The following is a 27856-nucleotide window of genomic DNA, read 5'->3' as shown; positions in this document are numbered from 1 at the left end:
GCACACTATGGATAAACGCAGGGCTATAATTACAAGCATTTGCCAGCAGGCCTGGCTTTTTCAGGTGGATTCTGGGAACAGAAAGGTGTGGCAAGCATTTTATTGACAGGGCTCTCCACCCAGCCTGATGATTTTCTTTTTAATTAATCATTTATAATTATTTATAGTTTATGTGTTTTTTGTGTACACACACACACACACACACACACACACACACACACACACACTACGTGCATGCAGTGCCCACGGAGGCCAGACGAGGGCATCAAGACATTTTGGAACTGGAGTTACAGGTGGTTGTGAGCCCCCATGTGGGAATGGAGCCCCAGTCCTCTGTATGCTAATGCTTTTAATTTGTTACTTAAAAAAAAAATAAGTTATCTTGAATTAGGAACACATGTGCAAAATGTCACAGAATGAACACTTTAAAGTTCAGCACTTAAAAAGTGAATGAAAAGGGATTTTGCCAACTTAGAATTCTGACTGAGGAGGAACATACCTAAAAGAGAAACTAAATATTCAGAATTACATCAGGGGTGCATTGTGTTTTACTAAACTACAAGGGAGGCATGGGTCTTAGGAAAATTTAAACCAAACGAAACAAGCTCATGAGATCACAGGACTTGTGAGAGGTGGTACTGGGACTCTGAAACCTGCAAGGAAGACACTCTTACGAAGAGCCGACTGGACCACTGTTTAGTCAGTGAGGATTTATTGTTGATTCAGCTGATGTGCAGGCTAACTTCACTGGCTTCCTGGCGGGTTGTGATCAGTATTGTCAGGGAGTCGTACACCCATGCTGTGCAACAGGTTGGAAGCAGGCCCTGCCAGCCCAGCTTGGGAGCTGTAGGATTCCAGGATATTTGAAACCAGGTTCAGGTCTACATCCACTGCTTCGACAACGCAATCTCCTGCACCTGAGTCTTCCTCATCTGAATTGTCATTTGCAGTCTGGGAAGGAGCTTCCTTCTTCTAGAAAGAGAGGAAGAGAGAGGTAAGATACAACATGAGATAGTAGCCCTTTAGTTGGATATTGGTTACAGTAAAATGCAATAACTTAGCATTCCAAATTAAAAATGTATTTTCTAATCCTTGGTGACATAAAGTGAAAATGAGCTCTAATAATGTGATTTGATACACAAGTTAACACTTGGCTCTATCAGGTGTGGTGGTGGCACAAGCCTGTAATACCAGCAGCACTTGAGATGGAAGCCAGAGGATCAGAAGTTCAAGGTCATCCTCAGCTACACAGGAAGCTTGAGGACAATCTGGACTAGAGATCAGTCTTAAAAGAAGCTTGGTTCTAAAGAATAAGACACATTTCGACCTCAAGAGTTCCTACAAACTGAACACGTCTATCCTGCTTTGAAATAACCCCAAAGAGATCGCTAGCATTAAAGAACTACACTCAGAGCCTGCATTAATATCTACACATTAGGGCTGGAGAGATGGCTCAGAGGTTAAGAGCACTGACTGCTCTTCCAGAGGTCCTGAGTTCAATTCCCGGCAACCACATGATGGCTCACAACCATCTGTAATGAGATCTGGTGCCCTCTTCTGGCCTGCAGTCATACATGCTTGCAGGCAGAACACTGTATACATTAATAAATAAATAAATAAAGCCGGGCGGTGGTGGTGCACGCCTTTAATCCCAGCACTCGGGAAGCATAGCCAGGCTGATCTCTGTGAGTTCGAGGCTAGCCTGGGCTACCAAGTGAGTCCCAGGAAAGGCACAAAGCTACACAGAGAAACCCTGTCTCGAAAACCCGCCCCCCCCCCCCCCAAAAAAAAAAAAAGAATATAATTATAGCTGGGCACATGCCTTTAATCCCAGCACTCGGGACGCAGAGGCAGGTGGATCTCTGAGTTCGAGGCCAGCCTGGTTTACAAAGTGAGTTCCAGGGCAGTCAGAACTACACAGAGAAACTCAACTCTATCTCCAAAGACTAAAATGTCTGTCTGTCTGTCTGTCTGTCTGTCTGTCTCTCTCTCTCTCTCTCTCTCTCTCTCTGTGTGTGTGTGTGTGTGTGTGTGTGTGTGTGTGTGTGTGTGTGTGTGTATAATTATAACCAGGCATGGTAGTCCATGCCTGCAGTCTCAGTTACTCAGAGGCTGAGGCAGGGGGATCACTTGAGTATAGGAGTTTAAAAATACTCTGAGCAACGCCCTGATGTGAAGGAAAGGAAGGGAATGGGACACAGAAGGGGAAGGAGAAGAAGCAGTCATGAACTTTGTATTCAGAAAATAAAGTTTATAGTCTGCCTTTTCCTTTTAGTGGTGAAAACTCAAGCAAAGGCTTCGTGCAGGTCAGACCCCTGCTCTACCACTGAACTACCGCTCTCAACAGCTGCCCCTCTGTTACAGTCCCCGTGGGCCTCAAACTCTTGGGCTTAAGTGAGCTTCTCTTCTCGGCCTCTTCAGTATCTGTGGGTTATAGGCACACGTCATTGTACCTGGCCCCTAGAACCTTTCATTATACCAATGTTAGGGGGAAACTAGCGTGCTTGGGGTTGGGGTATAGCTTAGTGATGTACCCCAGGCCCTGGGGTCAATTCTTAGTATCAATCAGCCAGCAATAAAATTAGCACTCATTCATTTCAAACCTCACAAATCAAAAGAAAAGAAAGGAAAACTCGGATGAAATACGACTGTCACTCTCCTACACATGGAGAAGGAGAGGTTAAAAACTTACTGCCTGCTTCCGGGTACTGAAGCTTTTGCCCATGCTGGTGTGCGCCAGCTCCTGGTCCATCTGGGCCATGTAGGACTTGAGACTGCCAAGAGCTCCTTTCAGAGACTCAGAGTCCTGAGTTTCAAAGCCCAAGTCATCATCACTGTCTGAACATTCGAAGTCGTCTTCATCCATGTCATCAGAGTCTGACTCTTGAGGTTTTGCCCCTGTATTGACCGAGACACGAAGGAAATACTGGGTTACACCTCTCAAAAGGGCTGGAATGTTCCACAAGGACCAAATGAGTTAACCCAGCTACTTTGTAAAAATCCTTTCCCAAAACGATGATTCAGGGAGACTCTTGTAGGACCAGAAACAGGCTGAACCAAGAGATTCAACTTCAGCTTTGTAAAGTGAATTTGATTAATTAAATTTTTTTTTAAAAAAAAGATGAAGCCAGGCAATGGTGGCACATGCCTTTAATCACAGCACTTGGGAGGCAGAAGCAGGTGGATCTCTGTGACTTGGAGGCCAGCCTGGTCTACAGAGCGGGATCCAGAATAGCCAGGCTGTTACACAGACTGTTTCGAGACAACAACCTTGTCTCGAAAAAAACAAAATGAATGAATGAATGAATGAGTGAGTGAGTGAGTGAATGAGTTGAGATGGTTCCCAAGGATGGGTGCCTGTTGTACAACCTGATGATCTGTGTTAGATGCCCTAAGGAAAAGAAAACTACACCACAAAATTGTCCTGTCTGACCTTTACACTCATGCTGTACACACGCCACCCGCACACACACAATGCACACACACACACACAGACATACACACACATAGTAATAATAAGTATCTTTTTTTTTTTTTTTTTGGTTTTTTCGAGACAGGGTTTCTCTGTGTAGCTTTGCGCCTTTCCTGGAGCTCACTTGGTAGCCCAGGCTGGCCTCGAACTCACAGAGATCCGCCTGCCTCTGCCTCCCGAGTGCTGGGATTAAAGGCGTGCACCACCACCGCCCGGCATAAGTATCTTTTAATTTAAAAACTGAGCTCAGTGGTAGAGAACTTGCCTAGCATGTATGAAACCCTGGGTTTGATCTCCAGCACCATAAAAAAAACAGATAAAAAAGTACAAGGTGAAGAGTGAGAGAAGAAGACCCCTAACATGCAGTGTACACACATGCAGACACACTGGCACACACATGTGCACACACACATGCATGTGTGTGTGCACACACACAAACACACACACAAAACAAAAACACAGGGTATGAACAGGTTATGCACTGAAGAGTAACCAGTAAATCTTTGAAAATAGTTAACTCTTCCTAGTAAGCAAGCAAATGAAAAACAAAAGCATGGTCGGAGGTTAAGAGCACTGCTGCCTGGCTGAGGACCTGGGTTCGGTTCTCAGCACCCACAGGGCAGCTCATAACATCTGGAACTCCAGTTCCAGGCTATCCAACACCCTCTTCTGGCCTCCTCAGGAACCAGGCACATACATGAGCCACATAAATACACATAGGCAAAAATACTCATATATACATCTTTTTAAATTACAGGTACAAGTTTTTAAAAATTTAAAATTAGAAAACGACATAAATATACATCGATGTCAACATTCAGCTACAGACACTGTTTCCTAGCTCACTGCCTTCTCTGAGACCTCTTTAACAGCTGGATGGTATCCAGATGTCAGATGTAATGGATACAGCTCTGTGCACAGGCATATGCAAATATGGAGATTTCTTTCAGTAAAAGACTTATTTTCATTTGTGTGTGCATACATATGCCCATGTGTGTGCAGGAACCCACACGGGGCAGAAGAGGGCATCAGATCCCCTAGAGCTGGAGTTTTAGGAGGTTGTGAGCTGCCTGACATGGGTGCCCAGAACCAAATGCCAGTCCCTTGAAAGATCAACAAGAAAGCAGGTCCTCGGTTTTCTTTCTCTCTCTCTCTCTCTCTCTCTCTCTCTCTCTCTCTCTCTCTCTCTCTCTCTCTCTCTCTCTCTCTCTTTGGTTTTTTGGTTTTGTTTTTTGAGACAAGGTTTCTCGGTGCAATAGCCCTAGCTGTCCTGGAACTTGCTCTGTAGCCCAGGCTGGCCTTGAACTCACAGAGATCCACCTGCCTCTGCCTCCTGAGTGCTGAGATTAAAGGCGTGCACAACCACCGTCCAGCTTATGATTTTCTTTCTTAACTTAGATGTGCTCACAGTGAACTATGGTCTGCTTTTCTACATACTATGTCTTGTAAAATACAAATATTTACCTTCTTGCAAAGTACACAGATGACCTCATACTTTGTTATGGCTGTGCAAATTCATAATACAGTGATTTATTTACCCATATCTCCCTTGGTGGTCATTAGAATTTTGGTGCCTCAAAAAAGCACTGAAATGACTATCTGTGAGCATTTATCTCTTTCATAGAGTAAACAATCCTTGAAGTGAAATTGTTAAGTCAAAAATAATGGGCTTCCTAGATTCTCAAAATGCCCTGTGAAAAGACAACTTAGATTTACTTCTCCCCAGAGTTGATGGTGCTCATTTCTCCAACCCTTTAAAATAGCTGATTAATATTTTCTAAGGTGAGAAAAAAAATCATGCTTTTGTTTTTCATTTGCTTGCTTACTAGGAAGAGTTAACTATTTTCAAAGATTTACTGGTTACTCTTCAGTGCATAACCTGTTCATACCCTGTGTTTTTGTTTTGTGTGTGTGTTTGTGTGTGCACATGTGTGTGCCAGTGTGTCTGCATGTGTGTACACTGCATGCTAGGGGTCTTCTTCTCTCACTCTTCACCTTGTACTTTGACACAGCCTCTCCATTGAACCTGGAGCTCCCGAGCAGGCTCTGGGGATCCGCCTATCGATTTCTGTCCCTTCAGTACTGGATTAGAGGCCTATGCATCCGTGCCTGGCTGTTTATGTGAGCGTGTGATCCGAACTCAGGTCCTCGTGCTCCTGTGCAGCAAGCACCTTCCTAACTGAGCCACACACCCCACCCCCAGGCCTCTGGTGTTTCTTATTTTCTTATCGATTTCTAAAATAGTAAGTCTGAACAAAAAGACAGAAAACGTAACATGGAAGCCACATTAAAATCCTTTCAAAATGTAAAAGGTCTGTGCGCTCAGTCAGCAGCTAGCAAGTCAAGCACTAACTAGGCTGCCTCTGTAAAGCAATTCAACCAGGCAGTAATTTTTGGTTACCAACACCTCGAAACCATCAAAAGAAAGGAGTACTTTGCTCATACATGAGCCCATGTCCCAGTGCACTAAAAACAGTGGCACCCTTCACAGCTGCAAATGAGAGTAAACACCACGCTGTAACTCACCTAGAATCTTATCAAAATAATTAAGAAAGGAATCTGCATCAAAAGTGATCGGCGCTTCAGAAGGGTCTCTGGAAGATGAAAGGGAAAAGGCATGTAATTTAGCCTGACCACAGTTCTTTGAGGCACGTTCTAAGAAGTACTGTGCTTGGAGAAACTACCAGAAATATCCAAGAAAGGAACAGCAAGGGAAATCACAGTTTAAATAAATAAATAATAATTCCTTGTGTTTATTTGGGTGGCAATAAAAACACAAAAATCTGGTGACAGAAAAGTAAATTTACACCTTGTTTTTTTTTTTTTTTTTTGGTTTTTCGAGACAGGGTTTCTCTGTTTAGCTTTGCTCCTTTCCTGGAACTCGCTTTGGAGACCAGGCTGGCTTCAAACTCACAGAGATCCGCCTACCTCTGCCTCCCAAGTGCTGGGATTAAAGGCGTGCGCCACCACCGCCCGGCAAATTTACACCTTGTTAACAGACATCTAAACATATGCATCTGGTGACCTATCTGTTCTTTACTCCCTACAGGACACGTAGTAAAAGAAATGATTTATCTGAGTTCACTTACATAATGCCTATTCTTTTTTTTTCCTAAAGATTTATTTATTTATTATGTATACAGTATGTATGACTGCCGGCCAGAAGAGGGCACCAGATCTCATTACAGATGCTTGTGAGCCACCATGTGGTTGCTGGGAATTGAACTCAGGACCTCTGGAAGAACAGTCAGTGCTCTTAACCTTTGAGCCATCTCTCCAGCCCATAATCCTTATTCTTTTTTTTTTTTAAGGTTTTTTTTGTGTTTATTCAATTTTTGTTTGTTTGTTTGTTTGTTTGTTTGTTTTTCGAGACAGGGTTTCTCTGCGTAGCTTTGCGCCTTTTCCTGGAACTCACTTGGTAGCCCAGGCTGGCCTCAAACTCCCAGAGATCCGCCTGGCTCTGCCTCCCGAGTGCTGGGATTAAAGGCGTGCGCCACCACCGCCCGGCTCCATAATGCATATTCTTATAGGACCCCAAGCTTATACCTTTAACCCCAGCACTTGAGAGGGGCAGTCAGGAAGATCGTGACTTCATACGAGTTTAAGGCAGGAAAACAACAAAAGTCAAAGTTTAAAAAAATCATACCTTCCCTTATTCTTTGCCTCTTAACAACAAATAACGTGCATAAACTTGTATCTTTTCTTACAGTTCAGGAATAGCAACACTGGCAAAGTTTCACCGGGCTAGGAAGGAGCTTAGCAAGGTGACTTGTTGGTGTGCACAGGCTCTGGGTCAATGGTGTGCACAGGCTCTGGGTCAATGGTGTGCACAGGCTCTGGGTCAATGGTGTGCACAGGCTCTGGGTCAATGGTGTGCACAGGCTCTGGGTCAATGGTGTGCACAGGCTCTGGGTCAATGGTGTGCACAGGCTCTGGTCAATGGTGTGCACAGGCTCTGGTCAATGGTGTGCACAGGCTCTGGGTCAATGGTGTGCACAGGCTCTGGGTCAATGGTGTGCACAGGCTCTGGGTCAATGGTGTGCACAGGCTCTGGTCAATGGTGTGCACAGGCTCTGGGTCAATGGTGTGCACAGGCTCTGGGTCAATGGTGTGCACAGGCTCTGGTCAATGGTGTGCACAGGCTCTGGTCAATGGTGTGCACAGGCTCTGGGTCAATGGTGTGCACAGCCTCTGGTCAATGGTCTATAACTCTGGGTCAATGGTGTGCACAGCCTCTGGTCAATGGTCTATAACTCTGGGTCAATGGTGTGCACAGCCTCTGGTCAATGATCTATAACTCTGGGTCAATGGTGTGCACAGCCTCTGGTCAATAATCTATTAACTCTGGGGTAATGGTGTGCACAGCCTCTGGTCAATCCCATTACCAGCAAAAAGAGAAGAAGAGAGATATTTGCTGTACAGGTAACAATTCTATCCACTTTTTCCTATTGACTTGCCACAAGCAGTTTCACAGTTCTGTGATTCTTTCTGCCTCTGGCGAGTTCCTTGAGTTTCAAGATTCTGTCTGCTTGTGAGGTAGGAGATCAGAAGCCTGAGCCCATTGAGAGCTACATGCGATAGAGTCTACAGGTTCTGAATGGGAGTCTACAGAAGCCAGGCATGGGAGCTCACACCTTTAACACCAGTACTTGGAGGGAGAGGCAGGCAGACAGCTACAATTTCAAGGCTAGCCTGGTCTATATAGTGAGTTCTAGGACAGCCAGGGCTGTAGAGAAACACTGTCTCAGAACAACAGACTAACAAAGTGACAGTGCCATGGCTCTAGGTGGAGGCTTTTAAACCCACTGCGTTTTCTGGCTTACTTCAGGAACTACAGAGGCTACCTGAAATCTGACCTCAGATAAAGAGGATGTACTCTATGCAGCAGCACCAAAAGAGGAAACCAAGCAGCACCAGGAACTTGCTCAAAAATAAAAACAACATTTACACACATTCAAGAAAAAAGAAGGGAGAGAGAAAAGCAACATCAAAACACACCAGTGTGGCAATGTGGCTACAGTAACATCTGCTCAGAAGGCTGAGACAGAGAGATAACTTAAGCCCAGGAGTCGAGACCAGAGCAACACAATAGGACTCCATCTTGAACAGAAGAAAACCAAAGAGGAAATGGGACTTTCTGCTGATGACGACTTTGAAACTGGGTATAACTGGCATTTCTGCATAGCTACCTTGGCAGCTCTGCCCCCTTGTGGGTTGAGACTTTGGAGATGAAGGCCTTCATGCTCTCTGAGACCTGTGCTACGTCGTAGTTCTGCTCCTCCTCCTTCTGGGGAATGGGCTGTGATTCCTTCCTGCCCGTGGCGTCTTGCAGCAGCTGCTCCAGCTGGTCTGGTGAGAGGACTAACCACTGGTCACCTGAAAGAGAGCAGGGGAGCCATGCCCTAGGAGAGGCCCTCCTTCCTTACCTTCCTGCTCTGCTCCTGGCCCACCACTCACCATCCTCAGGAGGAAGATGAGCTCCTTCTCTCTTCAGCTCCTCGACATCAAACGGCAGCGTCTGCAGCATGGTTAAGATCTCCTCCCCTGGGCTCATAGCGAGTGAACTAGCAAGACCGAAAGACATGAGCGTTTCTTCGTGGTGCTGACGTCACTTACTATCTACACTGACGCACCATCTCAACTATTTAGATGGAGTAAATCCAATACACGGCTGGAGGCTTAGAAAAATCACACGGGTAATAAGTTATTCCTACCCCACGGTGTGCAGACACTACTGGGCAAGAAAGGGTCATAATAAATGGCAAAACACAGGTGGGTGTGGCAGTGTGTGTCTGTGATCCCAGCACTTGAAAGGTGGAGGCAAGAGGATCAGGAGTTCAAAACCAGTCTCAGCTGTACAGAAGGTTTGAGGCCAGCATGGACTAAAAAGACCCTGAGAATCAACCAACAAAACAAAACCCTAAAAACAACTTTTTTAAAATGGCAAATACAGTCATTTAAGAACAGCAAATACTAAAGAGACATGGAAGAGGCAATTATTACTTTTACTAAGGTATGAACAAGGTTGTTTTTGTTTGTTTGTTTTGTTTTGTTTTGTTTTTAAAGAAAAGGTAGGGCCTGAACCATGGCTCAGTGGGTAAAGACGCCTGCTACCAAACCCAATGACCCGAGTGTGACCCTCAGGCCCTGCACGGTGGAAGGGGAAACTGACTCCTGCAAGTTAAACTTCCACAGCATGCCGTGGTCCCGTGCACCCAGAACACTCACAACTCAGTGTATTTTTAAGTGCATCATCAAGTACATATGAGGTAATACACATTTTACTTAGACTTAACCATTCTACAGTGGATATACACTTTAAAACACCACACTGAGCCGGGCGGTGGTGGCGCATACCTTTAATCCCACCACTCAGGAGGCAGAGGTAGGCGGATCTGTGAGTTCGAGGCCAGCCTGGGCTACAGAGTGAGTTCCAGGACAGCCAGGGCTACACAGAGAAACCCTGTCTCAGAAAAAAAAAAAAAACAAAAAACCAAAAACAAAACAAAAAACCCCACTACATTGTACATAAAACACATGCATAGTTTCCTCTGTCACTGAAAGAAAATACACTGCAATTCATTTATCCATTTTGGATGGATATTTAAGGTACCTGCACATTTTCATTATTTTTTTTTTTTTTTTTTTTGGTTTTTCGAGACAGGGTTTCTCTATGTAGCTTTGCGCCGTTCCTGGAACTCACTTGGTAGCCCAGGCTGGCCTCGAACTCACAGAGATCCGCCTGCCTCTGCCTCCCGAGTGCTGGGATTAAAGGCGTGCGCCACCACTGCCCGGCGCGTGCGCCACCACTGCCCGGCCATTTTCATTATTATAATCTCCAATAAATTTGAAGAGATGGGAGACTGGCATTATCCGAGGTATATTTGCCTGGCTCTAATGGCTGATGTGGAAGAAAAGAGTCACCAGAGGTTAGGAAGCCAGTGTAGGTGTGGACACGGCTGAAGAGATAAGGGTGTGGGGGGACGGCAGGAAGAAGCAGAACACAGATGACAATGACAGAAGCTGCAGCCTAGACCAAGGGCAGTGGGGATGTGCTGCTGCTGCTGCTGCTAGAAGACACGAGACTGTCTAGCAGGGTAGCGCCTGCTTGGGGGGTAGAGGGAGGAGATCAGAAGTTCAAGCTTGATCTCAGCTACACAGCAAGTTCAAGGCTAGCCTGAGCTATACAAGACCCTGTCTCAAAACTAAGACAGAAAGTCATGAACCCTTATTAAAAAGCTCCAAGGATAAGGCTGGAGAGATGGCTCAGTGGTTAAGAGAACTGACAGCTCTTTCAGAGGTCCTGAGTTTAGTTCCCAGCAACCACATGGTGGCTCACAACCACCTGTAATGAGATCTGGCGCCCTCTTCTGGCCTGCAGTCATACATGCAGACCAAACACTGTATACATAATAAATAAATAAAAATCTTAAGAGCACTAAGGACTGGAGAAATAGCTCAGTGGTTAAGAGCTCTTAACTCTTGCAAAGCATTCAGAAGAAGATGTCTAAGCTTTGGAATCAAGAACAGGTCAGAAGGGAGACAGGAGTTTGGTTTATAATAGTTTAAAAGGACACTCATGGTGGTTCATGTTCTTAATTTCAGAACCTGGGAGGAGGAGGCAAGAGGAAAAAAAATATAAGATCAGCTGGGCTACATAGTGAGATTCTGATTCAAATATCAAAAGACCAAAGCAAACCAAATCAACACGAAACTGCTGAAAAATGACCAGTGTGAGAAATGGGAGTCTCTCCTGAAACTTTCAAATGCTGGTTATTTTGTTTCTTGAGTCAAGGTCTCTCTATGGGCCAGGTTGGCCTCAAACTCATAGTGATCCTCCTGCTTCAGTTTCCTGAGTGCTAGGATTACACCCATGAACCACCACACTCTCTTAAAATATTAGAGGTTTAAGCAGCTTGTATATTTTCCTCAGTAGCAAAAACAGTTGTGTGCCTTATGGTACATCTACTTCCTTAAATATTGTGTTATAAAGAACTATAGGGGACTGGAGAGGTGGCTCAGAAGTTAAGAGCACTGGTTGTTCGTCCAGAGGACTTTAATTCCCAGCACCCACATGGCAGTAACTGTTCTCAACCCAGCTCCAGGGGCTCTAACACCATCTTCTGGCTTCCTTAGGTAGCAAGCATGTATGTGGTACAGACACACAAGCAAAACACTCATATACATACAAATCACAAATTTTAAAAAAGGAATTGTACTCATAGAAAAATTAATAAGTAAAATTATACAGGAATAAAAATATCTATAATATAGATACAAACAATAAAAATATCTAGAAACCAATAAATCAAAATAATAATGGTCAACTTTGGTATAAATATTTTCCTTTTCACATCATTCTCTACTTATACTAAAATATTTATGTTATTTTCATAGCAACAACAAAAATCAAGAAGGTGAGATGCCCATGGTAGCCTGAAGAATTGAGTTTAATCCCCCGTGGAATGCTCGTGTCTGTATCCATACACACATTACACATACATACAGCCATGATACTTTTATAAAATAGATTAAAAAGAACTATCCAACCAGCAGCCTGCCTTCCCCATGGTGGGTCCTAGTTCTAACTCACCTTTCTGGCCGGTGGATGGAGAGCTGGAAGTAGTTCTTCGCCATTTCTAGTCTTTCCTGGTACTGAGCAGAGCCTTCCATCAGTCCCTTGAAAACACAATACCAGTCATTAGTACAGCACTTATCCAGTGTGAGTGCTCCACCATTAGAACAGCACTTATCCAGTGTGAGTGCTCCACCATTAGAACAGCACTTATCCAGTGAGTGCTCCACCATTAGACAGCACTTATCCAGTGAGTGCTCCACCATTAGAACAGCACTTATCCAGTGTGAGTGCTCCATTAGAACAGCACTTATCCAGTGTGAGTGCTCCACCACTAGAACATCACTTATCCAGTGTGAGTGCTCCACCATTAGAACAGCACTTATCCAGTGTGAGTGCTCCATTAGAACAGCACTTATCCAGTGAGTGCTCCACCACTAGAACATCACTTATCCAGTGTGAGTGCTCCACCATTAGAACAGCACTTATCCAGTGTGAGTGCTCCATTAGAACAGCACTTATCCAGTGAGTGCTCCACCACTAGAACATCACTTATCCAGTGTGAGTGCTCCACCACTAGAACATCACTTATCCAGTGAGTGCTCCACCATTAGAACAGCACTTATCCAGTGAGTGCTCCACCATTAGAACAGCACTTATCCAGTGTGAGTGCTCCACCATTAGAATAGCACTTATCCAGTGTGAGTGCTCCACCACTAGAACATCACTTATCCAGTGAGTGCTCCACCATTAGAACAGCACTTATCCAGTGAGTGCTCCACCATTAGAACAGCACTTATCCAGTGTGAGTGCTCCACCATTAGAACAGCACTTATCCAGTGTGAGTGCTCCACCATTAGAACAGCACTTATCCAGTGTGAGTGCTCCACCATTAGAACATCACTTATCCAGTGAGTGCTCCACCATTAGAACAGCACTTATCCAGTGAGTGCTCCACCATTAGAACAGCACTTATCCAGTGTGAGTGCTCCACCATTAGAACAGCACTTATCCAGTGAGTGCTCCACCATTAGAACAGCACTTATCCAGTGTGAGTGCTCCACCACTAGAACAGCACTTATCCAGTGAGTGCTCCACCACTAGAACAGCACTTATCCAGTGTGAGTGCTCCACCACTAGAACATCACTTATCCAGTGAGTGCTCCACCACTAGAACAGCACTTATCCAGTGAGTGCTCCACCATTAGAACAGCACTTATCCAGTGTGAGTGCTCCACCATTAGAACAGCACTTATCCAGTGTGAGTGCTCCACCATTAGAACAGCACTTATCCAGTGTGAGTGCTCCACCACTAGAACAGCACTTATCCAGTGAGTGCTCCACCACTAGAACAGCACTTATCCAGTGAGTGCTCCACCATTAGAACATCACTTATCCAGTGTGAGTGCTCCACCATTAGAGCAGCACTTATCCAGTGAGTGCTCCACCACTAGAACATCACTTATCCAGTGTGAGTGCTCCACCACTGGGCTACATGCCCAGCCTCATTTTATTATTATTTTGAAACTAGGTCTTGTGATTCAACTGGCCTTAAAATGCTACACAGCCAAACAGCCCTTGAACTTAGAATTTCCTGTCTGAGTGTCTGGTGAGCTGGGATTACATGTGTGTACCACCACACCTGGCCTCAAATTCTGTTGATTTTAGTGAGTGTTTCATTAGCAATCTCATTATATATAATGTTAAGTATATGTAATAATGGTTTTCGTTTTGACTCTTTTGTATGTATATTTAATGCATTTTGATCATATCTCTATTACACTCTTAAATTACTTTCAGGCAAGGGTCCATCAATGACGATGCTAGCAGTGATGTACAGGAGCCTTCACCTTCAATTATCTTGGTTACCATGCTCGTATATTCACATCTACTACCTTGCTTTATTTCTCTGTGACGAGGCTGGCCTGGAAGCTTCCTGGCCAACCAGTATAGTCTACTGGTAAGCTCCACATTCAGTGAGAGGAAGACTCCCTCCACCCACCTCTGGCCTCCACATGCGAAAACACGAATAACACACACATGCACAATACACACACACACACACACACACACACACACACACACACACACGTCTCACCTTAAAGTAATCGTTCCTCTTCAGACTTTCAAGGAAGCCGGCCCAGAGGGGTGAGGCAGTCACAGGGGGTTTCCTGGAGTCAGAGAGATGTGGACTACATCTGGAGCACAAAATCTCAAATCCATGAGCCTAGACAACACAGACAGAATTTTTGTTACGCTGTTCTTGTATTTTCTTTTTCTATCATCTTAAATTAATTTCTTCCCATTTAGCCCCAATCAAGAAGTAGATGACGGGACACATGGCATGTGAACACTTAGAACACTTTTTTGTTTTTGTGGGTTTTTTTTTTCCAGACAGGGTCTCACTATGTAGCCCTGGCTGTCCTGGAACTAAGTATGCAGACAGGCTGGCCTCAAACTGAAAGACCCACTTGCCTCTGCCTCCCAAGTACTGGAATCAAGGTGTGCACCACCCCACCCACCTCAATTTTTATTTCTATCAATATATTAGAATAGCTTTTCCCTTTATATCTTCTTATAAATTCTTAACAATTCAGTATATGTTCTCATACTTCTTTATACTTGCCAATCTAGTAGTGAAAAACTATTTTGTGGCTTTTTATTAATTTTTAAGAACAGAGGTCAAAGTTTTTTTCATTTTTAAATTGAAATTCATTTGTACTTCCTTCTCTGTGAACTATCTGTTCAACTTCTGGACATTTAAAATTAATCAGTTAGTATTCTTTTCTATAGGAACACCTAATCCTTCTCCAGGATTATCTGATATCTTTTCAGTTCGTGGCATTTTTCTTGAAGAATTTCTCTTCTTCCACTCACTGTTGTGTTGTCCTTTGAGACAGTTTTGCTGTCTGCCATCCAGGCTGCATTCTGGCTCCTGGATTCTAAATGGGACACATGTAGATGTACACAGATGTACACTGCACTTGGCTAGAAATGTTTACATAATCAAATTACCAGTCTTTTATTGCTTATGGTTGCAAGCCATGCTTTATAAGGCCTTTCCTAGTTAGATGATTTTCTAATTTTATGGTTTCAATTTTTACATTTAATTATTTAATTCAAGTGGAATTTATTTTACTAAGTGTAAAGGAATTGACTTTAATTCTCAGACGACTTCACAGCTGTTAGAAGACTATTTACTGAATAATTCACTTGATGCTCTGATTTGAATTGATGAATTTTACTACATTCTCACATAAGCAGGACTTACTTCTCAAATTCCTATGCTGTGTCATTCATTATCTCAGTGAAAATGACAAGCAAAACGGTTGGTGCAATTTAATGTTGATGAAGAGTGGGAAATTATTGTCCATAGGGATTGAATCCATTTATATCTCTATCACTAATGCTCAAGAGTGCCTTTCTTTGTGTAGTCTTTTAAAAACACTTTATTTATTTATTTATATGTGGGTGTGGATGTGTGTAGATGGGTATGTACATGTGAATGCAGGTTCTCACAGAGGCCTGAAGCCTGGGAACCCACGGGTTCTGGAGCCACCAGATACAGATGCTGGCGATCAAACTCGGGTCCTCTGCAAGGGCACTAAGTACTTTTAGCCACTGAGCCATCTCTCCAGTCCTTAAAGCTTTTGTGTTAGAAAGAAAGGAAGGGAAGAAGGAAGGAGGAGAGGAAGGGAGGAGGGAGGGAGGGAGGGAGGGAGGGAGGGAGGGAAAGTAAGTTAGGTAGTTTTCTCCTTCAACATTACCAACTTCATGCCCAGTTCATGGGCGCGGTACTGGGGATGTGATGGAGGTGGCAGCCCATATCCACTCCGCCGGTCTGGCACAAACTTCTGTTGTACCAGCTGTGCGTACAGACATTTAGTAAAAGTGACCTGGGCATTGGGATACAAAATATGTGAGTCTTCTCCGGAAACTGAATTTTGATATCATTTCATAGTTGATCTAACAGTCAGTCCACTCCTGCACTTCACGTTTATTACCCACGGGTGAGCTGCAGAGAAGGCCCCGCCTGCTCACTTCCTGTGTGTTTTCAGAAACAGCTACTGAGATAAACATTCACATACACCCACTTTTCAGCTGTCACTACTGGAATTGTCACTAATTACACTAAGGTAGTTTAGGAGGGGGTGGAAGAGAATAATTCTTAAGAGATGAGATGTTTTATTGTTAAGAAGGAAGTTATTACAGTAGGGAAAATATGGTCAAAAGCAGGTAGGACATACTAAGACACAAAATGAGGAGTCAACACTCCTCCCCACACAGACAGAAATGTGCATTTGTTTTCTAAGAACTATTAAAATTATAAGAAAAACTAAATGACCAAGAAAGCTATCTCACAGATGCCATTATTCGTGTTTCAGGCAAAAATGTCTTGAAAACTCGACAGGCTCTTAGGTCAATGGGGTCCCGCAGGTAGAAGGCCTGGACGGCTGCAGACACCAGTCTGGGTCGCTGTTTGAGCACGGCCACAAGTGCAGCCGGAAGGAAGCAGTGCGCTCGGTGAAGGGAAGCCTCGATTTTTCCTGGGTACCTGTGACAGGCAGCAGAATGCTTTTATTTTGTATGCAAATACGGAGGGTTTTTTTTTTTTTTTCAGGGTCTCACTAAGTATTCCTGGCTGGCCTGGAACTCACAGAGATCCTCCTGCCTCTGCCTCCCCAGTGCTAGGATTAAAGGCGTGAGCTAGCATGCTCAGCTTAAAAAGAATTTTAACATCATTAAGACAATACATTGAACTAAAGTGCTATTGGAACTTGTCTTCTCTTCAAAATGAAGCCTAAAGGGTTTCACACAGGTCAAAGGACATACAGAAGCTCCAGGGTTCCACACAGGTCAAAGGACATACAGAAGCTACAGGGTTCCACACAGGTCAAAGGACATACAGAAGCTACAGGGTTCCACACAGGTCAAAGGACATACAGAAGCTCCAGAACCACAAAACAACAAAAGGTCAAATGTATTGTATTGCCTTCTTCAGATTTTCATCTTTAAAAAAATCTCAATTTTTATTTTATTTAATTTATTATTTTATGTATATGAATGTTTTTGCCTAGATGTATGTCTGTGTGCCACATGTATGCCTAGTGCCCACTGAGGCCAGAAGAGGGTGTTGAATTCCCTGAGACTGGAGTTACAGACTGTTATACGTAGCCATATGGGTGCTGGGAATTGAACTTAGGTCTTCAGGAAGAACAGCTGGTGTATTTAACCATGAAAACATCTCTCTAGCCCTGGCCTCCAGTTTTTATAGATAGTATTTTGCTATGACACTTAAGGTAAATAAGGAAAGATATTCTGGGGGTGGAGTTCGAGACAGGGTTTCTCTATGAAGCCCTGGCTGTCCTGGAACTCGGTCTGTAAACAAGGCTGGCCTCAAACTCACAGGGATCCACCTGCGCTCTGTCTCCTGAATGATGGTATTAAAGGTGTGTGCCAGCACTGCCTGGCTGAAAAGATGCTTTTGAATAGGAATAAAAACTACACTTAAGTCAGGAACACCTGGAATCACAGCTACTCAGGAGGCTGAAAGAAGAGGTTGGCTTGGGGTCCAAAGCCAGCCTGGACAACATAGTGAGACCTTATCTCAGTCAATCAACCAATTGATCTGATTTCTGAATTTAAATCCCATAAATTTAACTGTCAAATGCATGAACAGCAACAACGATAAAATGCAGATGAGTATTAATCTAGGTGGAAGACATTCTATATGCAAAGAAAACACTGTGCTGCCCTGAACCAAATGTTGCTCAGCTAATAGTATCAGTGTTACTCTCTTTCTTACCCTCTGATGCGCCTGTCCACAGCAGCTTGTACAGATTCTGAAGCTAAAACAGCTTCTGAGTGTGCTGAGACGATACTCAAAGCCTGTTGGATTGTTGGGGGTGTAGTGGGGAGCCAGGGTATTCTTTCAGATTTCCTTGGCATGGGAATAATACACAGCTTCCCATGATGAAAAAAAACCTGCAAAATGGCACATCTTAGTCTCTTTATGGGCTCTGGGAAGCTCTAGGGACACAGAAAATGATGTGGCCTGATTTCATCCCTGTATTCTCCAGCCCGGTGTACTTACCCTATTGGCACTATTATCAGGGTCCAACCACTTAGGAAGAAAGTCGGCCGCTTCTATTAACAAGAACTCACCATCATTGTCTTCAATCCTAACCAAAGAAAAGACCCTTTTCACATCCACAGAGCACAAAACAGCTTTGATCAAACACGTTTTCCCTTCTCAGAAAATACTTGAGTATGTACTATGTACAGATTGTCAAAAAAGGGTAAAACCAGTAGAGCAGAGCTGGGAAGTGGCTCAGCAGTTTGTTTTTTTGTTTGGGTTTGGTTTGGTTTTGTGAGACAGGGTTTCTCTGTGTAGTTTTGGTGTCTAGCTGGCTCCTTTACTTCTCTCATCTTTCAGCTTTCACCCTGATATCTGACTCCGGGTTTTTATTAAGACCAATTAGAATTCATGCTACATCCATGTCTTGCTCTTGCAGAAGACCGAGGCTTGGTTCCCAGCACCGATATTAGTCAACTCACAAATGCCTGTAAATCCAGCTCCAGGGCATCCAATGATCTGGCTCCCACCAACACCTGCACTCAAGTACACAAACCCACAGAAACACACACACAAATACACACACACAAAAGATCTTTAAAAATATAGTAATAGCCTATAGGAAACTATAACATTGTAAGGAAATGTAGAAAGAGATTAAAAAGAGAAAATCAAAGTATTATATTGGACAAAAATATGGAAATACATAGGTACTATAAGGTTCCAAAAGAAGCGGGGGAGGGATAACCACTTGTAGGTGAAATTGGAAGGCTTTTGTATACAGTGTAATTTAGATCTGTAAAGATATTTTTTGTCTCATCCATTTTTAATTTTTGAGTAACATCATCACATGGTTCACTTTAACCACGCCCAGATTTTCATTTTTAATATTTTCTGTGGATTAACTCTGTTCTGAGTTATTGGAGTATAAGAATTTGAATTAAAAAAAATCTTTGGTTACACTTCTTTTTTTTTTTTTTTAAGATTTATTATTTATTATGTATACAATGTTCTGCCTGTATGTGCGTCTGCATGCCAGAAGAGGGCACCAGATCTCATTCTAGATGGTTGTGAGCCACCATGTGGTTGCTGAGAATTGAACTCAGGACCTCTGGAAGAGCAGCTAGTGCTCTTAACTTCTGAGCCATCTCTCCAGCCCTGGGTACACTATTCTTAGCCTGAGTTTCACGTGCAGTTATTCCCAGTGATCTGCCACATACTTGGCCTGACAGTGTGGAATATCTGCTGACACACAGTCCTTGGTGATATGTATTTTACAGATTTCTAATCATAAGAGAACAGATATCTGTGGGAAACAAAATTTGAAACAGCATAAAAATGGTGCTGTGCTGGTAGTTTCCCAGAAGTTATAATTTTTTTTTCTTTTTTTTTTTTTTGGGTTTTTCAAGACAGGGTTTCTCTGTGTAGCTTTGCGCCTTTCCTGGAACTCACTCTGTAGCCCAGGCTGGCCTTGGACTCACAGAGATCCACCTGGCTCTGCCTCCCGAGTGCTGGGATTAAAGGCGTGCGCCACCACCGCCCAGCTATTATAAACTTTTAATGTGAGTTAAGGAAAAAAAAGTTCTGAGTTGGTGGTGCACACCTTTAATCCCAGCACTGAGTGGGCAAAGGCAGGTGGATCTCTGTAGTTCAAGGCTAGTCTGGTTTACATATCAAGTTCCAGACCATCCAGGACTATACAATGAGACTGTCTTTAAAGTGTGTGTGTGTGTGTGTGTGTGTGTGTGTGTTTTCTACCAAACCTCAGAAAAAAAATTACTAAATGGACACATGTAATCACTTATGCTTTAAAATGAGAATTCCTTTAAAATAATTAAAATAATGACAATACCTTGCTACTAACTCTGGAAATGCCTTTGTAATCTGCTTTATTACATAAACAATAAACCATTCATCCTCAATGTTATCTCCAAACTTCGTCATGCCATACATATGAGCAGGAACACCTCCTATAAACAAGAGAGAAGTGATCGTGAACCAGGCAAGCCGGACAGTGCAGGGAAAAATACACGAAAGTCTTCAATCACTAGCCACTGGCTAAGTTCCACGAATTACTCTAGGAGCTGGGGCTACAATTCTGAATAAGACATGTGTATTTCTTAGGAGCTTGGGCCTAAAACAAGGAACAGACAACCAAACAATACCACAATCCAGTGGGTTTATGACTACAAAGATGGTTCAACATACAAAAATCAATCAATATGGGGTGGAGAGATGGCTCAGTGGTTAAGAGCACTGGCTGCTCTTCCAGAGGACCCAGGTTCAATTTCTAGCACCCACATGGTGGCTCACAATCCTCTGGAGCTCCAGTTCCAAGGATCTGATGTCCTCCTCTGACCTCCGAGGGCACTGCATGCACATGGTGCACAGACATACGTGCAGGCAAATACCCATGCACATAGCATAGATAAAAATTTAAGAAATCAATCAACGCAATGTACCGCATTAGCAGAATGAAGGTCAAACAAACGGTACCCAGGGTCTACCAGAGCAATCCCAGCCAGAGACCAGGTGAGGTGAGAGGCCTGCTCAGTGCTCAACTCCTCTGCTCAGTACAAACCACGCTTATCTCTCCAGTTAGATTAGAGCACTAGGATCTTTATTTCATTACTTTTTATCATTTATATTATTCCTATGCTTAGAGTATGATTTTTATTTACGTTACACATCAGACATCAACTGAAACCTTCCCCTATAGCAAGAAAAGAATGAAGGAGATGAAGCCAGGAGGTCACACCGTCCAATCTGTGTTCTACAAAGGTACTGCCAACAGCGTGAGGAGCCCAAGAGACTGGAACTAGAGAGGTAAGTTAGGAACTGTAGCTTCCTGGATGAAAGAATAAAAGAGTAGCCACACTGAGATCAAACAGATGTGAAAAGGGTATTTTGGCAGTGCTCACGCTAGGCCTTCCTGCCTGCCTGAACATAGCAAAGTGAAGAGGATAATTTAAAGTACTCACTAGCTTCGGTAACTAGTCGGCAATGCCACTGGATAAGTAAGAAAACACAGGGTAAACATGGTTTTCTAAAAGTTAATAGGTTGCTTTTGCTGTAAAACTGAGTCTTCCTCTGTGGCCCAGGCTGGCCTCAGACTGGTGATTCTTCTGCCTCAGCCTTCAGAGTATTAAGAACACGGGTGCTATGATACCTGGCTAAAGGGTTGGTTTTAGATGTAGCAAACCAATTTGCTAGTCTCCTTGTCAATAAACATCGCATGTACTCTAGAAAATAAGAGTTCAACAAAATTAGGGTCAGAGAAATGGCTCAGTGGTAGACCAGTTGTTCAGCAACTGGCCCCATCCATGTTCAATGCCCAGTGCTGGAAAAAGCTCAGTAAAATTAAAAGCAAAGGAGAAACTTAGCAGTTGCTAGCCAAATATAAGAGATTAGCACTAAACTATGAGCCAGAATGGCAGGAACAAAAGATACCGGGCTCCTGACCCTAAATAGACCCTACACAAGTCACTGTGTAAACACAGCCTGGGCCAGCTACCTATTAATCATTTTCATAAAGTTAGAAGACATGGCGGAACAGACTACTGTATTTTGCTAGAGTTGACTGAAGTCAACACATGTAAGCAGTAAAGGACATTCAGGACACTTCTGGATGGCAACTGACAGTGACAAAACCCATTTCATAATCTATCAGCCAGATAAAGTCACTCTTTGATTCTCAGCAAACAACTACATGAAACAAAGCAACCCACTAAAGACATCATCAAGATAAGCACTGACCAGTAAAAGGGAACCATGACTGAAGAAACAGGGTAAGCCTGGACCTGTGAAACGCAGGCACTTACATTACAGCATCCTAACTAAAGTTCAGAACAACAGCCACATCCCCACATTCTGACCCATGTGGTATATATTTCAATTTAGGGGCTACATGGGTATGAACAAACATCACTGATTTTGTAAGTTGTGGGTGCAAATTTCTGTTATTCGACACTAAATGAAAGGATTACTCTACCTTTTGCAGGTTTATATGTGAGATTGAAAGGCTGATTCTGCCAGATATAAGGGACCAGGATAGGTGCAAACTGGGTCATTATTCTTTCAATGTACTTCTGAAGAATCTCTTCGGTTTCCCCTGTGTCTCTTGCTTTATCTGGTATCAGAAACAGGCAGTACTCCACAGCGTCTTCTACCATTGCCAGCTTCATGGTGCCCTCCATTCTTTGAAAATGACATTCAAAGTTTCAGTGACATAAGCCTCATAGAAGGAGAAATAATAACACCCCCAAAACTCTTCTAGGGGACCGCATTATCTCTCAAAACTTTGATACGCACCTACTTACCATCATCACGGTCTTGGCCTTCATCAGACACCACTTGACTTCTTATTCTCTGACTGACATTGATACTTACAACCATGTTCCTTATACTTAAATTATGTTACATGGGAACCTTGATATTATAGAGTGAACGGAGATCTAACAATGCACTTCCCAATTACTAAACAAGTGTGTAAGAATAAAAATTTAAAATATCTAAGTGCAACAGGTGTGCCTACGGTCTCAGCTGAGAGCCTGAGGCAAGAGGGTCACTTGGGTCCAGGAGTTCAAGGCTAGCCTAGGAAACAAAGCAAGGCCGTGTCCCACAAATTAAATGTGTTGCCCTTCAATTAGCAGCAGTGTGTGTAGCACAGTCTGAAAATATTACATTACCATCCACTATTTTTTCTCAAAACTTCCAACTGTGCTTCTATTGCATATTTTGGGCACTTTACTGTCTTTCTTAAGTTTTCTCATTAATTGTGGAATGGAAGTGTTACACTCCATCTGTAAAACACCTCGTTACTTTAAAACTGTGTTATCAAATGCGTTAAAAAGCTACCGTTTCGCCGGGCGGTGGTGGTGCACACCTTTAATCCCAGGCAGGTGGATCTCTGTGAGTTCGAGGCCAGCCTGGTCTATAGAGCAAGTTCTAGGACAGCCAGGACTATACAGAGAAACCCTGTATGGAAAAGCAAAAACAAAAACAAAAATTTAAAAAAAAAAAAAAAAAAGCAACGTCCCTTGCTTTACAGAATTTAAGTCTACAGAAGATTAAAAACTACAAACATTTGTGTGTTACCATTTGGTCCCACAATAATTTGCCATGGTTCCGGATGCCCACCTAAGGCAGCGATTTGATTCTTAAGCTTACTTGGTTTTGCAAAGGCCCAATAAGGAACCTGTATCTTCTATGCAACTACCCGCTCACCACGGTAGAGAGAGGCATGCTGCCTTTCGACCCGGAGGGTTGAGTAAAAATTCTACCCACCCTCCCTCTACACCCAAGCAGGACTCCTTATGCAGCATTTACAGAGTCAGAATTGAACTTGGGGTCATTCGGGTTAAAGAATCACAATACAAATGACAAACCTGAGACCACAGAAAGAAGCGACCGAGGAGCCCCGGCCTGGCGCGGTCTAGTGCTCTTTCATCAAACTAGACTCCCATCTTCCACCTGACAAAGGTGAAGCAATTCCTTTCACGGTTGCGGGCCTTCTCTCGTGGGCCTCTGCTCTGGCACCTTTCCTTGGCCGCCTCTTGCACCGGGACACTTGGTCTGAAGACACCATCAACCGCTCAAGCCCAGCCCACGCTAGGTCCTCTCGGCTTGGGCCCTGAGCCGCTCCTGAAAACCTGGAAGCCGTGAGGCTACGGAACCTCGGGTGTGGCCACTAATGCGCCTCGGAGCCAATTTCTGGACGGTGCTGTTTTCTTCCGTCACTTCCGCTCAGGAGAGGAAGGAGGCAGGTCGGAAGACTATAGAGAGGGAACTCTGGGAGGTGGCGGTCCGGAATCTAGGCGACGGGGCGAGACGGGGCGAGACGGGGCCGGTAGGTGGCAGGAGGGGGCCGGGCCGGAGCCGGCGGGAGGGCCAGGCCCCGAAGCCCCCGCCCTGGCTTGCCCGCCCCTGCCGCGGAGGAGAAAACGGAGGATGATCTCCAGATACACTCGGAAGGCCGTGCCACAGAGCGTGGAGCTGTGAGTGGATTGCTCAGCTCGCCCGAACTGGGCCGCGAGAGCTCTAGGGACCATCCTTGCTCAGTCCTTCTCTCCCTCCCTTTCCCAGGGCTCAGGCGAGAAAATAGTATGCTAATTCTCTACCCAGCCCTGGTGGAAGCTGTCTCTTGTCCTTGGGTCCCCAGCTGAGAGTGTCATCCGTGCTATCCTAAGACTGTCTTGTGGGCTGTTACTACACGAGTTGAGGGAGTGGATCTCCAGAAGCACTTATTGTTCCCACAGTGCTCCTGGCCCCACTCAGGATAATAGCCGAATGCTACAATAAAGTTGAACGTGTCTTCGTTCCAAACACTATGCAAAGCTGTTTGCTTGAATGTGTTAGCAAAACTAGGAGACCGACTCTGCACATCCCACAGATAAAGATCACTGATCTAAAGATTGTATCTAGAAGATGGTGCAGCTGAGAAGTACGAACCAGGTGTCAATCCATTTCGAAAGCCTGTTGTCAAGACTTTACACACACACTGCCTTCACCACCCCCCCCCCCCAGCAAATAAGGATCAGTTTTGTTTGTGGACTAAAAAGCAAGCACTTTAGCTAAAGACACGCTTTGTACCCTTAGTAAAGTGTTGTAACTTGGCAGATAATGATAATGCCTTACTGGTATGTTGTGATTTCAAAAGAACCTTCAGTTTCTTGATCCTTCCAACAATTCTGAAAGATGGCTATAACTAGCTTCTATTTCTCAGATGAAATTAGAAAGTTTCCACATCTTAAGCCAATAGAGTCTGAACTTTTAAAAAGGCAAGTCCCATTGTTATCCCTCACTGAACTAAGTAATTTCAGCAGCCATACACTTACTAAATATTAGCTATGCATGCTAGTAACATTCATTAAAGTCACACCTGAGATTTTGGATGGGCACTTTTCTTGCTATGAAGCTTTTAGTCAGGTTACTAAATCTGGTCCTTCCTGTCTGTATATATAAATAATATCTACAAGCATACCTAAATGATAGCATAGAGCTGGCACACTGTAGGTTATTGTTACCGTGAGAACCAGCCTTTAGCAGCTCAGGAATTGAGGGGATCCACAGAGGCGATGAACTAATCACTCAATTGACTTTTCTGTCTAAGGAAGTAAAACTTAATTCTCTAGGGCCGGCAAGGGAGGCAAAACTGAACTCTCTGGGGCCGGCGAAAGAGGGACACACACACCTCCAACATGTCAGGATCTGACCCAGGGTGTTGATGAATGGCAAGCTTCAGCAGGTCAGAGACACTGGAGAGGAGATGCAGAGCATTGAACTACTGGACAGACAAACAGACACACGAGGACTTTTCTGAGTGCCAAAGCTTAGTTCTGCATTTTATTTTTATTGTTGCTTGTTCTACTCAATTCTTTTTCTTTTCTATTCTTCTACCCTGATGTTTCCCTCTGGAAATTCTTATTTTTTTCTTCTAACTAACTTTATTTTTTCCCTTACAGCTTATATACCCCAGCAAAATTTTTCAAGCAATATAAAAATTACAATGTGGTTACATTCTATTTTTAAGTGGATGATTACAACGAATACAAGTAAAAAAAACACAGCATGTTTTCCATAACCCTTACATGATTAAACATTTTACATATTACAGATAAAAAATAAATTGTCCCAAGAATCTACATACATCAATACCCAAGCAACTTGTTATAGATTAACAGGATGTAAGCAAGTAAGGTATTTTCTCAGCTAGTTGTTTTGCTGTCAGGCTACATTTTGTGGTTACAAAGAAAGAATCAATCACTTTATTATTTATCTCAAAAGGTAACCTTAAAAAAAATCTTAAAAGAATCACAAACCTAAACTTTTATATATGAAAAACAAACTTTAACTCCTCGAGGTGCATACTCGCTCATCAACAGTTTTTTATATCAAGAAGCTGAGGGCAGAAACAGGCACAAGGAATTAAACATCACCCTTTATCACCAACCCATCCAAGCAAGAAAGGTACATCAGCCAGCAATAGCCAGGCTACCATTGTTCCTGTTCCCTGACCTCAATGAGTCCCTTGTTCAACTATTAAAAGTGTGTCTTTGCCGGGCGGTGGTGGCGCACGCCTTTAATCCCAGCACTCGGGAGGCAGAGCTAGGCGGATCTTTGTGAGTTCGAGGCCAGCCTGGGCTACCAAGTGAGTTCCAGGAAAGGCGCAAAGCTACACAGAGAAACCCTGTCTCGAAAAACCAAAAAAAAAAAAAAAAAAAAAAAAGTGTGTCTTTATAAACTTTAAATTGTTCCCCAAGATTTTCTACCTCAAAGCCATTAACAAAAAACATTCTATCCTAACCTTACTAACAATCTACATGTCTAAATTCTTTCTAAGGGTGGTGGCTGCATCATTAATCTTCTCTAGCAGCAAAGCTTGGAAAAAAGTCAATCACTATTAGTACTAGTAACAAAGCCCAGTGAGAGGCTAGAAACCCTCTGAGAGTCTTCCTGCAACCCATAGATTATGAGGGATGTGGTGACTGAGAAGGCAGCAATCAGAGCTATGCTCATTAACAGCATGCGGTCCTCAGGGCACGTAGGTCCTCGGGGCTTTGCCTCTCCAAGGCTCACTCAGGCATGGCTTTGCCAACTGCCCCGCTGTGTTCCATGAGTTCCAATGCACCTATTGGTCCCCTTGCACGGACGGCCCTGACAGTAGGTCCTCAGTAAGTGGTAATTCTCTCCCTGCCTTTTCCCACCTTTACTTGGTGCAAGAGCCATACAAAGGAAAGAACCTCTCCTTCCTTTTCGCCAGCATGTTATCTACTAAGGAATATGTTATCTACACAATAGCAAATCAGGCAATAAGCTCTTTAGGGAAGAAGACTAAGAAACAGTCATTGCCCAAAAGGGTTTGACTTAAAATCTGCTTTTAATTTTTAAAATTCCATTTAATGTGTGTATGTGCACATGCACCATACCACACATCTAGAGGTCAGAAGACAGCTTACAAGAGTCACTCCTTCCATGGTGTCAGTCTTGGGGATTGAACTCAGGTCATGAGGCTTAATGGCAAGGACCTCTACCCACTGAGCAGTCTCATCAACCTCAAGTTTGTTATTATAATTAATTCTAACCAGAGAACTTGAAAATACATTTTGTGTGAAAAAACTCTACCCAGGCATTTTCTGAGCTGAAATGGCTGAGCCTGTGTAGTTCTTCTTCTTGGTGCCGTTTTGATAGTTGCAAAAGGGAGTCATAGGAGTGAAGAACAAGGATTACGTGCATATAAATGATAGTAAATTCAAAGGAATTTTTTACTTTAGATGTGATAGTGATGTCCATTTTGAAGCAGTAGCCTTTTCGAACAGTTACTAGTTGTAGGTGTTGGAAAGCGTTTAGCAGAAGTACATACATACATACAGCCTCCCACTCTTACCCCCTATTTTTGGTGCTGGGAATTGAACTTAGTGCCTCACATATGTTAGGAAGCTTATTGCTTAGCTACATTTCCAGCCTTGGCTTGCCTTTTTTTTTTTTTTTTTTTTTTTTTTTTGGTTTTTTTTCGAGACAGGGTTTCTCTGTGTAGCTTTGCGCCTTTCCTGGGACTCACTTGGTAGCCCAGGATGGCCTTGAACTCACAGAGATCCGCCTGCCTCTGCCTCCCGAGTGCTGGGATTAAAGGTGTGCGCCACCACCGCCCTGGCCTGGCTTGCCATTTTTAGATGAAAAGTTCAATCCTAAGCATATAAGCCGGGTGTGGTGGCGTGCTTTTTTTCAATGTGAC

The 27856-nt window shown here is 43.6% G+C and overlaps 2 protein-coding genes across 8 annotated transcripts in view; one reads left to right on the top strand and one right to left on the bottom strand.

Moving 5' to 3' along the window:
- Positions 1-334: 334 nt before the first annotated feature.
- On the bottom strand, positions 335-23805 carry Ecd (ecdysoneless cell cycle regulator). Of its 3 annotated transcripts, none has more exons than XM_028879692.2 (14): positions 23511-23805; positions 22115-22320; positions 19976-20093; positions 18142-18229; positions 17854-18032; positions 16410-16602; positions 15815-15943; positions 14146-14274; positions 12066-12151; positions 8930-9036; positions 8662-8848; positions 5999-6066; positions 2693-2898; positions 335-972 (listed from the first exon to the last, which is right to left on the bottom strand). In XM_028879692.2, the coding sequence occupies exons 2-14, from the start codon at positions 22317-22319 to the stop codon at positions 745-747; spliced, it is 1923 nt and encodes a 640-aa protein (XP_028735525.1). In that variant the 5' UTR covers position 22320; positions 23511-23805; the 3' UTR covers positions 335-744. The 3 variants fall into 3 exon arrangements, with proteins under 3 accessions (XP_028735525.1, XP_037064521.1, XP_037064522.1); XM_037208626.1 differs by lacking the exon at positions 23511-23805 and adding an exon at positions 22435-22998; XM_037208627.1 differs by lacking the exons at positions 17854-18032; positions 18142-18229; positions 23511-23805 and adding an exon at positions 22435-22999.
- An 86-nt stretch (positions 23806-23891) lies between these two features.
- The window catches only part of Fam149b1 (family with sequence similarity 149 member B1), a 41331-nt gene continuing 37366 nt past the window's right edge, over positions 23892-27856 (top strand). For 3 of the 5 annotated variants that reach the window (XM_037208629.1, XM_037208628.1, XM_028879695.2), the window contains exon 1: positions 23912-24119. In XM_037208629.1, the coding sequence (XP_037064524.1) occupies positions 24073-24119 (47 nt within the window). In that variant the 5' untranslated portion in view covers positions 23912-24072. Of the gene's footprint in view, positions 24120-27856 lie in introns of all 5 variants that reach the window. The other 2 variants (XM_028879700.2, XM_028879696.2) reach the window with 1 other exon arrangement.

The sequence above is a fragment of the Peromyscus leucopus genome, chromosome 9 (assembly GCF_004664715.2).
Source record: "Peromyscus leucopus breed LL Stock chromosome 9, UCI_PerLeu_2.1, whole genome shotgun sequence".
NCBI lineage: Eukaryota > Metazoa > Chordata > Mammalia > Rodentia > Cricetidae > Peromyscus > Peromyscus leucopus.
Note: the sequence above shows the minus strand (reverse complement) of the source record. Positions and strands in the feature narration are given on the sequence as shown.

Coding starts and splice junctions, on each gene's coding strand:
- Ecd (XM_037208626.1), bottom strand. CDS start 22,466: ATGAAGGCCAAGACCGTGATGATGGTAAGTAG. Junction 18,230..19,975: donor TTTCCAGAGTTAGTAGCAAG/GTATTGTCATTA, acceptor TTCTTTGGTTAG/GATTGAAGACAATGATGGTG. Junction 16,603..17,853: donor GTGGACAGGCGCATCAGAGG/GTAAGAAAGAGA, acceptor TGCCTGTCACAG/GTACCCAGGAAAAATCGAGG.